At 42.2% G+C, this 14,374-nt stretch overlaps 1 protein-coding gene across 2 annotated transcripts in view; it reads left to right on the top strand.

Annotated features, from left to right (window-relative positions):
* The window catches only part of CCDC85C (coiled-coil domain containing 85C), a 198,297-nt gene that overhangs the window by 152,954 nt on the left and 30,969 nt on the right, over positions 1 to 14,374 (top strand). For both annotated transcript variants that reach the window (XM_063118052.1, XM_063118050.1), the window contains one exon: positions 2,960 to 3,064. In XM_063118052.1, the coding sequence (XP_062974122.1) occupies positions 2,960 to 3,064 (105 nt within the window). The remainder of the gene's footprint in view (positions 1 to 2,959; positions 3,065 to 14,374) is intronic.

The raw sequence follows: 14,374 nt of genomic DNA, 5'->3' as shown, positions 1-14,374 counted from the left end.
CCTACAAGGCCATCTAGCCCAACCCCCTGCTCAACCCCCTCTTACAACATGTTTTTCATAGGATCTCTCCCTTTCATTAATGGGTTCTCTTAGCTTGTGGCACACAGCTTGCTTTAAGAACTTGGATACTAGGGTCAAACTATTACGTCGTGTAGCATGTAGCCGAGAATAATATCTTCCTTTTTTTTTTACTCTAGAGTAAATGTGCACAGTCCCTATTTGGATCAGGACCACTGCACACTGGGAGGGGAGGATTATACCTTCCCCTCCACCATTTAATACCTAAAATTCACACACACACTGCCCCCCCCCACACACACACAATTTGAGGTTAATACAAAAAAAGTCTCCTTTGTCGCCAATGGTGGCTTTTCCCTTTTTTAAATCCCCACATCATGGTGTGGGAATCTCAGGCAGAAAATGGTGAGAGGAGTTTTAATCCTCCCCTCATGGTGTGCAGTGGCCCTGATCCAAATCAGGGTCATGCACACCTTAAAAAAAATATCCTCAGCTACGAACTGCACCAGCCTTCCCAACCTGGTGTCCTCCAGAAGTTTCAGACTACAACTCCCAGCATTCCTGATCATTAGCCATGCTGGTTGAAGCTGGTAGGAGTTGAAGTCCAAAACATCTGGAGGGCACCAGCTTGGGGAAGGCTGCACTACATAATTAAAGTAACGTGTAGTTTGACCCTTAGTGGAAATTAAACGACTACCCAACTTGACATCAAAAATCTGGGCTGCAGTCAAATCCTTGAAGCTTCTGGGGTGTTACTGTAAATACAGCTGAACTGATTTTTGTAATATTCCATTAAATGGTATTGCAACAATGACCTCCTTAGCCCCCTGCTTTTCAGTTCTTTTCTGGCATACAGCATTAGATTTGCAATTTATATTTCTATCTATATATACGTATTTTGTGTGTGTGTGTGTGTGTGTGTGTGTGTATCTATACATTAATACATAGAGGAACCATACAATTCACTGATAAACATGATTGTTATTTTCTAGAGACAGGTACAGAAATTTGGAACTGTACCCGGTAAATAGGGACAGGTGGAGCATATGCAGTAGGATGTCTACATTAAGGCATGTCATAATCCAAGCAATATTAAAAACAAACAATGACAGGCAGTCGAAAGCAGCCAAAAGTTGCTCCAAGAAAATAACAAATCAAGCCCAAGAAAAAGAAACCCTTTCCTAAAGTGAAATGGTTTTGTTTGCCTTTCCAAAGAAAACCCAGCCACCATAAGAAAGGGAGTTTCCAAAGCCAGGGCTACGATGCAGATGGCCAGATGCTGTCCATGGTCAGAAATATTTCTCATGGGATGGGAAAACAGTGCAAGTGCTCTCCTGCAAATCTCATGAGTTGGGACAGATTGAGAGGATCATGTGATTTCCTTATGTTTGTTTGTCTGCTGGAAACATGCCTGAGATCTAACATTATGTCCCAGTGCATGGGTAATGCTGGCTTCCTGCAGACTGGTTTGAAAAATCACGTCAGCCTCAGGAATGCACAGCCCCCCACTTCCTTCCCTTCCATACCTTAGAGTGTTAGATCTGTACTGACATTAAGCAGGGTTTCCATATTTTTCCTTTTTAAACGAATATTTTTTTTATTGCGCACACATTCCATGATCCCAGTGGTCTCCCATCCAAGACTGTAGCTGCTTGCTTCAGCAGTGCTGCATCAGATGTTTCCAAATGGTTTATTGAGCCTCAGGGCTCCTGTTTCAAACTAGAGGTTAATCCAGTTAGTGTTAAACAAGCTTACATCAATGTGGTTGTAATGCTAAACCATGGTTAAGGCCCACAAGTGAAAGGAGAGGAGAATCCATGAAGCAGGGGGCATATTCCTAAGGCAGGCTCCTAATTTGCAAATTTGTAGGGAATCAAGATTGAGCTAGGCCTATTTCTCGGATATGTTTACTGCAGCCTATCCCAAACTACCCCCCTCTGATGGCTTTGGACTATGATTCTTATAAACCTCAGCCAGCCTAGCCAGGAATAATGGGAGGTGTAGTCCAACACATCTGGAGGGCACCAGGTTGAGAAAGGCTGGTTGTCCATATGTCTGCAATTTCTTTATCCAAACAAGTGTCCCTGTCAGCACTAAACTTGCGTGAGAACCAGTCAATAAGTCAATATTTTAAAAAACACTTATTATTCGTTGAGTGAAGACAATAGAATGGGAAAGGCTAATGCAAGTAGCTTTCAATATAATTCTTGCAACTGAATCCCCCAACTGTTTACCATTTCTAATCAGTTAAATAAAGAGGATAAGAAGGATTCTAAAAAAAATCTATGTTCTTTTACATGTTCTTCATAGTTTCCAAATCTTAACATAAGAGCACAGCCTTACTCAAACACAACTGATATGCAAAGATATCTCACCTGTATAAGATGAGTTGTTTTGTAAAAACTGCCCAAACTTGGAAGACTCAGAATAAAATCTTCCTAGTGCACACATAATGCCTTTTAATTGCTTGGGATGTCTTCCTATGGTTTTTAAAAATAAGAAAATACTTTAAAATATAGAGTTATTCCATTCTATTGCCAAAACTCTGGATATAAACTAGATTTTTTTGATGGGGCATAACTCAATTAAAACCCTCTGCTGACAGAAGACTCCTGTCAACGGAATGAAGACAGGCTTGATTTTCAGCAGTTCCCCCTCCCTCTGCAGCCATCCATAACCCCCAATCGGTATTGAAGGGTTCCCCAATTTCTAGAGGAGATTGGGGAGGTGTAGGGAGCCAGGCAATTGCCCTCCCCATTCCACTTACGGATATCTTCTGTCAAGAGAGTGACCACCATTGGGTAGAACCCAAATGTGTTATGTGCTGCATACTGTTGAATAAGATGATTCGGGCTGTGAAGCAAATAAAGAACTGAAAGTGGAATAAAGTTTCATTTTCTATTCTTGGGCTAAATGTTTTCTCTCTCTCTCTTCTTTGCAGCAGTCAAGCTCTGGGGATCTCAGGACTCTGAGGAAAGGATTATCCCCGTACCACTCTGAGTCACAGCTGTCGTCATTGCCACAGTATCAAGATGCCATGCAAAATGTAAGATGCACACAGTTATCTACTTGGTGTAATTATGCTGGCGGGAGTCTTAGACTTGTGGAAAGAGGGAGCCAGGGCTAAACCCAAGAATGCACATTTCTGGAAGACTGACTGACTGACTAACTCCAGCAAGCGTGGGAAACAGTAGACAAAGAAAGAGAGTTGATCGTCTATGTGTGGGTTTTGTGTGGATTTTCTCTTGCCCTGCGCTCATGGCATGTGTGGGAAATCAGTGCTAGCTAGGAGCAGGTGCCATATTGCCTGTGAGGATTAGGTGGGATGGATCATAGCATCCATCAGAGATGTCTTGCAGTCTGATTATTTGTGGAGAGTAGTACATTTCACACACACACACACACACACACACACACACACACACACACACACACACACACACACTCCTTTACTTTATGGACCAAAATATAGGTGGAATTAATTGTCTGCTTGGAGGTTTTCTTCATGGCTCTTCATAAATTATATTTAGTATCTTTCCCATAATGTGAGGAATGTTTTCAACAAGTATTGCTGCATATGTCCCTGGCTTGTATATGAAATAAAATCATGCCAAGAATGTTCTGTTCTTAAACTAAGATGACAGCCAGTGAAGGTTGATGATGCTTATACTTTTTTCTAAAACTCTTTTTCATGTGTGATATAACTTATGATATCTCATAGTTAAAGTAACTGTTGCTCATGTCCTTGGTGCTTTCTGTTTAGACTGAAACCATTTCTGCATAGGTCCATGTAAATCAAAAGTTGCTTCACTACCTTTCAGAGACTCTTAACTGAAGTAAAACATTTTGTTGTTACAGTATATCTTCAATGCCTTTTTACTGCTATGACATTCAGTACTTACTGGACACAGTGTTCTTGATGGCAACATAAAAGCTCTTCAAAGTGTTCCTCTCCCAAATATTTGTCTAGGACTATTGGCATAGAGTTTCTGGTAAATGGCTACATACGAAACGCTAACTGTACAGCTTTCCAAGGACTTACCATAATAGAGTGGTTTTGCATGAACTGAAAAGTGATAAAAAAGAAAAACCCACCACATATGCAGGAGTGCGGCCATTGCTTATCTATTGCTGCTAGAACATTTTGAAACTTTAAATGTTTTGAAACTAACGTGTTATCAGTTTTAAGGAATAAACCATTATTGTGGTTTGAAGGCTAAGCAAGAGTCAGTATTTAAAGATGTTGTCTGTACAGAGAGCAAGAGCACAGGTCAAGCATACAAGAACAAGGAGACAAGGACAGCACTTGTGCTCCATTCTGGAGCCGTTTGAGACTCAAAATGGGGCCAGAATGTTCACAGTGGGGTGACCTGGGCCTCCGCTAGACCTAAAGGTCTACCGTGATGGAGGGGTGAGGATCTTGCGATATTTTACACGTGGTGCACGACAACATCAGAGGGAGAGGATGTTGCGGCCGCCATTTTTTGTTGTTAAAGAAGAAGAGCGCATGAACGACTGTGCGCAAAAGGTGAGGGTTTTTTAATTTTAAATTAATTTCCCTGCTCCCCCCACCCCACCCCAACCCCGATGGGCGCAGACCCGTGCGCGGGTCCCGGCTCCTCATGCATAACCGTGAGGAACCGGGGCAAACCGCGATGCCTGCACACACATTCCGCAATCTTGGGATCAGCCCGAAACCGTGGCAAAATGTGCGGTCAAAGGGGAGGGTGAGATCCCGGGGAAAGGGAGGGATCATCCTTCCCTGCTCCCGGGATCCCCTGTGCATCATGTGGACGCACAGGGACAATCCCCGGGATTGGCCCAGGATTTCGCCCCATCTAGCTATGGCCCTGGTCCAGGAATATATGCAGGACTGTCTAACCCAGGGTTGGAGAACCACCAGCCCACAAGCTGAATATGGCCGATGAGACCTCCTCATCTGGTTGCTCCATTTTCTCTCTAAGCATGGACAAAGGGTCAGACCCTTTCTCTTTGCAAGATTGCTTGCATGCCTCTCTGTTCACAGAGAAAGGGGCTGCCCTTTTCTCTCTGCACAGAGATGAAAATGGAGTGATCTGGCCATGGAGGAACACCCTTCTGTAAGTATTTTGATACATTTCAATTTTTTCAGCTAACATTCAAATATTAATTAATTTTAGAAGTGTTTTGTAGCCTCATCATTAATATAGCCCGGGAGAATTGTTGAAAGGTCAAAAGGTAACTTGTATTCCATAATTTTCTTAAAACTAGCTAACATAATTTCCCCAAATTTCTGTATCATAAAACATTCCCAACAATAGTGTCCTCTGTTAAGAACATAAGAAGAACCATGGTGGATCAAACCAAAGGCCTATCTAGTCCAGCATTCTGTTCCCACAGTGGTCAACTGCGGGAAGTCCACAATCAATAGCATTTTCCTTCCCTTGTTCTCTAGCAATTGGTGTTCGAAGGCATACTATTCTAGGCATCCCCTCGAACAAAACCCAGTTCATGAACCCTATCTATATACACACTTCATCTTAAGTGGACCAGCTCTTCTTCCATGCCCCCTGATATAATCTGAAGGCCAAAATGTTCCCCATTCTTGCTGTTGGGGCATCCACATGCATATCTTTAATTGTAAAATGCAAGATGGGGTTTCAAGTAAATTTAAAATAAAGGCTTTCTCTTCTTCTAAAATCTATTCAGGAGTCCAAAATTACCTAATCCTTAACATCTCTTCAAATATTTTTCACTGAACTTAACATTCCTGGTACTTCTTGTATTCGAAGTGCTTCTTCCAGTACCCTAGATTTCTTTTTGTGTGCCAGCTGAATTTTTGCAAGAAACTACTTGGCATATTTCAAATGCTCTCTATTGCCTATATTTAGCTTTGGAACAAGCAGCTGGCCCAGATGAAGAGCTCAGAAGATGTCATTCACACTGGATGCTGAGTTGCCAAAACACCACCATCATCAACAAACATATAACATGCTGGGTATTAGAAACCCAGGAGCTACATCTGGTTTCCCTTCATTCTTTGGAAGATGTTTTATGAATTGCAAAGCAAAGCAGATATATGGATCTTAATAAAGACCTGGTTGTAGGCACTACTCTTAGAAATATGGGATGAATGATGTAGCTTCTCTCCCCAGGAATATCACAATTAGCCTGGTTACATGTTTCTAGGCTACTAAACTCATTAGAATGCTTATTTCAAGAGGCTTATTTGGCGTTTAGTGGACTGATTCCACAGCTATCATTGAGTTGGAAGGGACCCCCACCCACCCCATTCAATGCAGTATTAGCCATGCAGGATGCAACTACAACATCCCTGAGAAATGGTCATCTAGCCTTCACTTCAATACTTCTAGCGAAGGACAGCTCTCCACCTTCTGAGACAGTTTGTTCCACAGTTGAACAATTCTTACTACTGTATTAGGATGTTTCTCCTAATATTTAGGAAAATATACTTCGCTGCAGTTTCACCCATTGGTTTTAGTCCTGTTCTCTGGAGCAACAAAGACAGGTATCCTATCCACCTCCTTCTTTTCTCCAGGCTAAACCTATAGTGCTCTTTCAACTGGTCCTCATACGAGTTGTTTTCCAGATCCCTCACCATCTTAGTCACCTCCCATCTTAGTCACCTCCTTTTTTTTCAATTCTGGACTTCACTTCCTCTTCAGAGTTATCCCCATAACTCCCCCACATGACAAACCTACTTTTTATGGTATTACTCTTTGTAGCCTACTACAAAAAGACTTTAAGTTCTGGGTTTCAACCACCAGATCCCCCCCCCCCCAAATACTATTTTTAGCTATTTCTAGTATCCATGTTGTTGTGAGCAGAACGTTAGTATCAGCTTCCTTCCTACTTCTTGAGAAAAATCCTTTAACAATTTTGTCATCATTTGTCAGTGTGGGAAGGCCAGCTTAGACTTTCAAAGAACATGATAAAGCTTTTCTTATATAGAATCATTTCAGGCTGTAGGTTACAGTGAAGAAGACTATATATTTGAATGCTCCTCTAGAATCATAGAATAGTAGAGTTGGAAGGGGCCCATAAGGCCATTGACTCCAACCCCCTGCTCAATGCAGGAATCCACCCTAAAGCATCCCTGACAGATGGTTGTCCAGCTGCCTCTTGAATGCCTCTAGTGTGGGAGAGCCCACAACCTCTCTAGGTAACTGGTTCCATTGTCGTACTGCTCTAACAGTCAGGAAGTCAGGGCAGCTTTCACCAACCTTCACTCTACAGATGCGTTGGACTACAATTCCCATGTTCCCAGCCAGTATGGGAATGATAGGAGTTGTGATACAGCATATCTGGTGGGGGTGGTGCAAGGTTGAGGAAGGCTGCTCTAGGGTCAAAGAACCCTGTATATAGAACACTAGCATGTCATGGGGAAAATTATGCTGAACCATTCCCCTGACCTGCTGATTTTCTGTATGCATGTAATGGTTCTTTTTTTTCCAGAAGTCAGGGCTGGGCCATAGGCAGCTATCAGTGGGGAGCCAAGTGTTGTACCAAGGTCAAAACCAGGTTATGGATACAGTAACTCACCAGAACCAGCAAGCCCATTGTTACTTAGACAAAGGCACAGGCTAAACAGGAAACTGTTTCTAGGCCTTCCTGTTTAGGACTATGGTGCGCAAATGCCATCCAGAGTGGGTGGCCTCACAGAACTTCACTGCCAGGAGAAGGCCCCAAGCTGCAGTTCTGGTAGCTCACCACACAGGGCAGCTGCATTAAGAGCCAAAGGGTGCTTTCAGACAGAGAGCTCCTAACTCAGAAAGTATTGTGCAGCTATTACATCATCTTTTCCACAGTGGATTTTCCATAATAGGAAGGAAGGAGAAAGTGTCAGGAAGCGGAGGAAGTGATAGGAAAACACCACTGTCTAGACCCTTGTAAATGGACGAGGCAGGGCAATGGTGTGAGAAAACTCATCCCCAGTTCTAGCCCCTGTGGCTCCTGGCAGTTGATGGACATTCAAATATGCAAATACAATCACCACCTGATTTTCCTGAAGTGGTGCCATTTGGGAAAATCTTGACCATGCATTTCTGATGAATTGTCCCAGAGTGTGGCCAAAACATCTCTATGTATTTTTATTTATTTTATGCATTGCCCTGTTTAACCTCCCAACCACCAAAGTTCTCCGAGAAGTGTGAAATACATTAAAATATAAAATACCCTCCCCAAAATAATAATAAAAATGAAACGATGAATAAACACAGCACATATATGGTAGACTTCAGCTTGTGTTTTGTTGCTGCGCTGGAGAATTCTACACAAGCCATTAGTAACACCAGCGTTCTTCTTTGTCAGGGTGTGCTGTTTCTTTAATCCACTCAGAAAAGTACTCTGCCTTATTTGAAAGTGCGCTGTCCAGACAGCAGCCTAAAGCCTGTCATGTCCTTTGACATGGTAACAAAACACCCTGGTAAAGCTGTGAGGCACTTCCTCACTCAAGTGTCTTTCAGGTTGCCTTTCAATGACTGGATACATAAGAAGAGAACAGGTAACTTAATAAAATAATTGAGATCCGCTTGGATTCACAGTCTCAAAAAAGCTCATATCTCCCTTGCAGTTGCATTTAACTGGTATGTTATAGCCCTTCGCTGGTGCACATAATAAACAGATTTTAAAGAAACCAGTCTGACAGGGTTTTCTTTTTTAAATCATAAGAGATAGTAACATTAATGGAGAGGGGGGAATCATCAGTCTTTAAAGAGTATTGGGGGTGTTCATATTTCTTGCAGAACTGAAAAACCAAATTGAAAACATCACTATAAATACGAGTCCCTGAAACCATCAGGAAAGTAACGGGTGGGAGTATTCAAGACTTGTAGACAGGATACAATAGGTGATGGTTACTTAACACAAAACCACTCATTATAGTGCGGAGCTATGCACAAGTTTTTCCATTTCTGTTTGTTAAGTAGGTGAGCTGGATTGAAAAGCAATTCTGAAAATATATTAAAAATGGAATTTCTGTATTTGAATAGGATTCTCCAGTTGACAGGTTTTTATGGTGCCATTCTAATATATAATCAGAGCTAAATACATTCACAAAACATCATTTGAAAGCCATTGCTTTAGCTTGCTTGATCCAAATACTTGATCCAAATATCTCCAGGTTTTGTCCACTTCTGGCATTAATATTGCTTCCTTGCTCAGTCAACACATAAAGCAAAAGAGCCATGGATGAACTTTTCTCTCCCTTAGCAACTGGCCTATTAACCGACAATTATTGCTGTAACCTAATAAAGAAAGAACACAATAATTACCTGGCAATTGCTGAGCTAATCTTGGTGCTCTTTGGATACCTGTTAGGGGATTCTGCAATGGTATTAGTAAGGATGGACAATCTTTCTTTGAAAGAAAACTTGATTTTTCCTAGCAATGTCCAGCTGGAAATAGTGTTGGCATTGGGTGTGCTGACATGCTTCATTTATAGAAGTCAAGATATATTACATCCACAGCATTCCCACAGTGGATCCCAAGAGTCCTCACCAGTTTGCTAGCATGAGTTGACAGTTCAACCTCAAACATGCTGCAGAATCCTCTGTGGCATGCAGGAGTTCTGTAGCAGACAACTCTGTGTAAACTGTATATCTTTTAAGGCATGGACGGGCAACACATCCACCACATCTCCCCCTCCTCATCTTAGGTTTTGCCCCCAGGCAGTGGCAAACTCATTGGTAGTTTGCTACTGAATTTCATGTGCCTTGTTTTAAAGCTAAATTTGGTTCTTTTTGCCCACCATTGCAAATTACTTATGAAATTCTCCATCAAGCTGCAGACTGTTTTTCCTCCACCACAATTCAGCAGCATGGAGCAGAGGTATGAGCCCAGGTGGGACTAGAATTGACCCCCAAAGTTGCCTACTCCTGCTTAAGGAATAAAGCTTGAAAAACAATTACCCAATACAGTTGCTTCTGAATTGCCTTCACAGGAGCAAGGCCAGCCATACTATTACAGGGGATGCCATTAAAACGGGTGGGCAACTTGTGGCACTCAGGAAGTTTTGGCCTACAACTTCCCTCATTCTTCACCATTGGCTATGCTAGTTAGGGGTTGATGGGAGTTGTAGGCCAAAACATTTGGAAAGAAATGTTTTGCCCACCCCTGCATTAAAATATATCAAACCAGCAGTTACTCAGCTTATTATTTTACTCTAGGGTGACCATATGAAAAGGAGGACAGGGCTCCTGTATCTTTAACAGTTGCATAGAAAAGGGAATTTCAGTAGGTGTCATTTGTATATATGGGGAACCTGGCGAAATTTCCTCTTCATCACAGCAGTTAAAGGTGCAGGAGCTATACTAGATTGGCCAGATTTAACAGAGGGCAGGGCACCTGCAGCTTTAACTGTTGTGATGAAGCGGAAATTTCACCAGGTTCCCCATATATACAAATGACACCTGCTGAAATTTCCTTTTCAATTCAACTGTTAAAGATACAGGAGCCCTGTCCTCCTTTTCATATGCTCACCCTATTTCACTCTCATTGCAAGGAGTCACCATTTTGGTTTTGTGCCTCAAACATCTTTGGCTACCCCCTGTACAAAATACAATTTGCTTTTGTGTTTGTGTATCCAGCCCGGTGGAACAGACTTGTAATTTTGCATACCTGTGTTCAGTTTTGCTGGCTTTGAGAGGAGCTTCTAATGTTGGTGATTTAGCTCACTGGCTGCAGAGATCATCAATGCCCAGTAGCAGCAGGTGGCTAACTAATAACAGTACCTCTTTGCAGAAAAGACAGGGGGGGATGAATAAAGAGCACAGCAGAAGGGGGATTGATCACACTATGAGGCAATTGAACAAGAGGGAAGTCTAAATCAGCCGTTTTAAAGCAGAACAATAGAGGAGGAAGAAAGGGAAACAGGATTGTGGGTAGAATCAGGAGCAGCTTTCAGCTGAAGGAAACACTACTTCTGAATTGCTGATTGGGCATAAAAACCAACTGATCACAACCATTATGGGTTCCTGAAGAGACATTTTAGTTATATCTTATTCTTCAGGTATTATACTGTCTTCAAATGTGATAGTTGTGGATTGTGCCTAATGGAGATTGTCAGGTCATTTTTTTCAGAAATAAGGCTTTAATTATATGTGGGAGTAAATAATCTCACTTAATACAGCAGGATTTACTTCTCAGTAAACTTGCATGAGATTGTGCTGTTTGGCATATTATGGAATTCTGTTGTGTGAGGTCCTATCTATCTATTTACCCATCCATCTATCTTTTCACCTGCTTTACAACCTACCATAAAGCATATCACGTCTAAAAATATAACCCAAAGCACTGGACATTTTAGTTTGAAATGTGGTGAAAATGGGAAATTGGTTCTAAGTATGATTTGTGTCAACCCTGTTTCACTAAGGCTAATCTCTAGAAAATGCTTTGAATGCCAGGAGGCCAGGCTTGGATAATGTGAAATAATAGCTATCTGAACATGTATATAGTAAATTTTCCTCTTCACTTAAATTACTATAGTGTCCCAGAATTAGAAGGTACCTTAGAGGTCATCCAGTCCAGCCTCCTATGCTCAACGCAGAATTTGCAATGCAGGATGCAAATAGAGCATAAATGCCTCTGCTCAAATGCTTCCAGCAAGAGATCCCACCGACCAAGAAAGAGATCTTGAGATTGTGGTGGACAGTCCGATAAAATGTCAACCCAGTATGTGGCTGTTGAAAAATGGCAAACTCCATGTCAGGCATAATTAGAAAAGGAATTGAGAATAAAACTGCCAGTATCATACTAGCTTTATACAAATCTATGATGTGACCGCACTTAGAATACTATGTAAACTTTTGATCACCATACCTAAAAACAGATATTGTAGATCTGGAAAAAATACAGAAAAGTAAAGAAACTGAAACGGTCAAGTAGCTGGAGCATCTCCCCTATGAGGTAAGGTTACATCAACTGGGATTGTTTAGCTTGTAAAAAAGGAGGCTAAGGGTAGATATGTTAGAGGTGTACAAAAATATGCGTGGTATGGAGAAGGTGGATGGAGAGACATTTTTCTCCCTTTCTCTAAATACTAGAACCCTGGGTCATCCCATGAAACTGATTGGTGGGAAATTTAGGACAGATAAAAGAAAGTGCTTCTTCACACAGCTCATAGTTAAATTATAGAATTCTTTACCACAAGATGTAGTGATGGTCACCAAGTTGGATGGCTTTAAAAAGGGGGTTAGATTGATTCCTGGAGGAGGAATGTATTAATGGCTACTAGTACAGATGCCTCTATGCTACCTCCAATATCAGAGGCAGTATGCCTATTTACACAAGCTGCTGGGGAACATAGAATCATAGAATCATAGAATAGCAGAGTTGGAAGGGGCCTACAAGGCCATCGAGTCCAACCCCCTGCTCAATGCAGGAATCCACCCTAAAGCATCCCTGACAGATGGTTGTCCAGCTGCCTCTTGAATGCCTCTAGTGTGGGAGAGCCCACAACCTCCCTAGGTAGCTGATTCCACTGTCGCACTGCTCTAACAGTCAGGAAGTTTTTCCTGATGTCCAGCCGGAATCTGGCTTCCTTTAACTTGAGCCCGTTATTCCGTGTCCTGCACTCTGGGAGAATCGAGAAGAGATCCTGGCCCTCCTCTGTGTGACAACCTTTTAAGTATTTGAAGAGTGCTATCATGTCTCCCCTCAATCTTCTCTTCTCCAGGCTAAACATGCCCAGTTCTTTCAGTCTCTCTTCATAGGGCTTTGTTTCTAGACCTCTGATCATCCTCGTTGCCCTCTTCTGAACACGCTCCAGCTTGTCTGCGTCCTTCTTGAATTGTGGAGCCCAGAACTGGACGCAATACTCTAGATGAGGCCTAACCAGGGCCGAATAGAGAGGAACCAGTACCTCACGTGATTTGGAAGCTATACTTCTATTAATGCAGCCCAAAATAGCATTTGCCTTTCTTGCAGCCATATCGCACTGTTGGCTCATATTCAGCTTGTGATCTACAACAATTCCAAGATCTTTCTCATTTGTAGTATTGCTGAGCCAAGTGTCCCCCATCTTGTAACTGTGCATTTGGTTTCTATTCCCTAAATGTAGAACTTGGCATTTATCCCTATTAAATTTCATTCTGTTGTTTTCAGCCCAGCACTCCAGCCTATCAAGATCACTTTGAAGTTTGTTTCTGTCTTCCAGGGTATTAGCTATCCCACCCAATTTGGTGTCATTTGCAAATTTGATCAGCGTTCCCTGCACCTCCTCGTCCAAATCATTAATAAAAATGTTGAAGAGCACTGGGCCCAGGACTGAGCCCTGCGGCACCCCACTCGTTGCCTCTCCCCAGTTTGAGAAGGTTCCATTGATAAGTACTCTTTGAGTCCGATTCTGTAGCCAACTGTGGATCCACCTAATAGTTGTTCCATCTAGCCCACTTTTAGCTAGTTTGTTAATCAGAATGTCATGTGGTACTTTGTCAAAAGCTTTGCTGAAGTCAAGATATATGACATCCACAGCATTCCCACAGTCCACAAGGGAGGTTATCCTATCAAAAAATGAGATCAAATTAGTCTGACAGGATTTGTTCCTGACAAATCCATGTTGGCTTCTAGTAATCACTGCATTGATTTCAAGGTGTTTACAGATTGACTTCTTTATAATCTGCTCCAGAATTTTCCCAGGGATGGATGTCAGGCTGACTGGTCTGTAGTTCCCAGGTTCCTCCTTTTTGCCCTTTTTGAAGATAGGGACAACGTTAGCCCTCCTCCAGTCGTCCGGCACCTCACCCGTCTTCCATGATTTTGCAAAGATAATAGACAAAGGTTCTGAGAGTTCTTCCGCTAGCTCCTTCATTACTCTTGGATGCAGTTCATCGGGCCCTGGGGATTTGAACTCATTCAAGGAAATTAGGTGTTCTTTGACCATTTGTTTATCAATCTCAAACTGCAATCCTGCCCCCTCAACTTCTGCTTCACTTTTTCCAGGGGGGTCATAGATCCGCTTTTGGGAGAAGACCGAGGCAAAGTAGGAATTGAGCACTTCAGCCTTTTGTTTGTCGTCTGTTATCAATTTGCCATCCTCATTAAGCAGTTGAACCACCATTTCTTTCCTCTGTCTTTTACTACTCACGTATCTGAAGAAAGCCTTTTTATTGCTTTTAGCATCCCTCGCTAATCTCAGCTCATTCACAGCTTTAGCCTTCCTGACGCCATTTCGGCACTTCTGCGCCACTTGTCTGTACTCTTCTTTTGTAGCCTGGCCTTCCTTCCACTTCCTATATGTATCCCTTTTTGTTTTCAGGTCATCAATAAGCTTTTTGTGGAGCCACATTGGTTTCCTCTGTTGTCTTCTATCTTTTCTCCTTGTTGGAATTGTTTGTAACTGTGCCTTTAAAATTTCATT

The sequence above is a fragment of the Elgaria multicarinata genome, chromosome 2 (assembly GCF_023053635.1).
Source record: "Elgaria multicarinata webbii isolate HBS135686 ecotype San Diego chromosome 2, rElgMul1.1.pri, whole genome shotgun sequence".
In the NCBI taxonomy this organism is placed as follows: Eukaryota; Metazoa; Chordata; class Lepidosauria; order Squamata; family Anguidae; genus Elgaria; species Elgaria multicarinata.
This window is presented reverse-complemented; position numbering and strand designations above follow the sequence as displayed.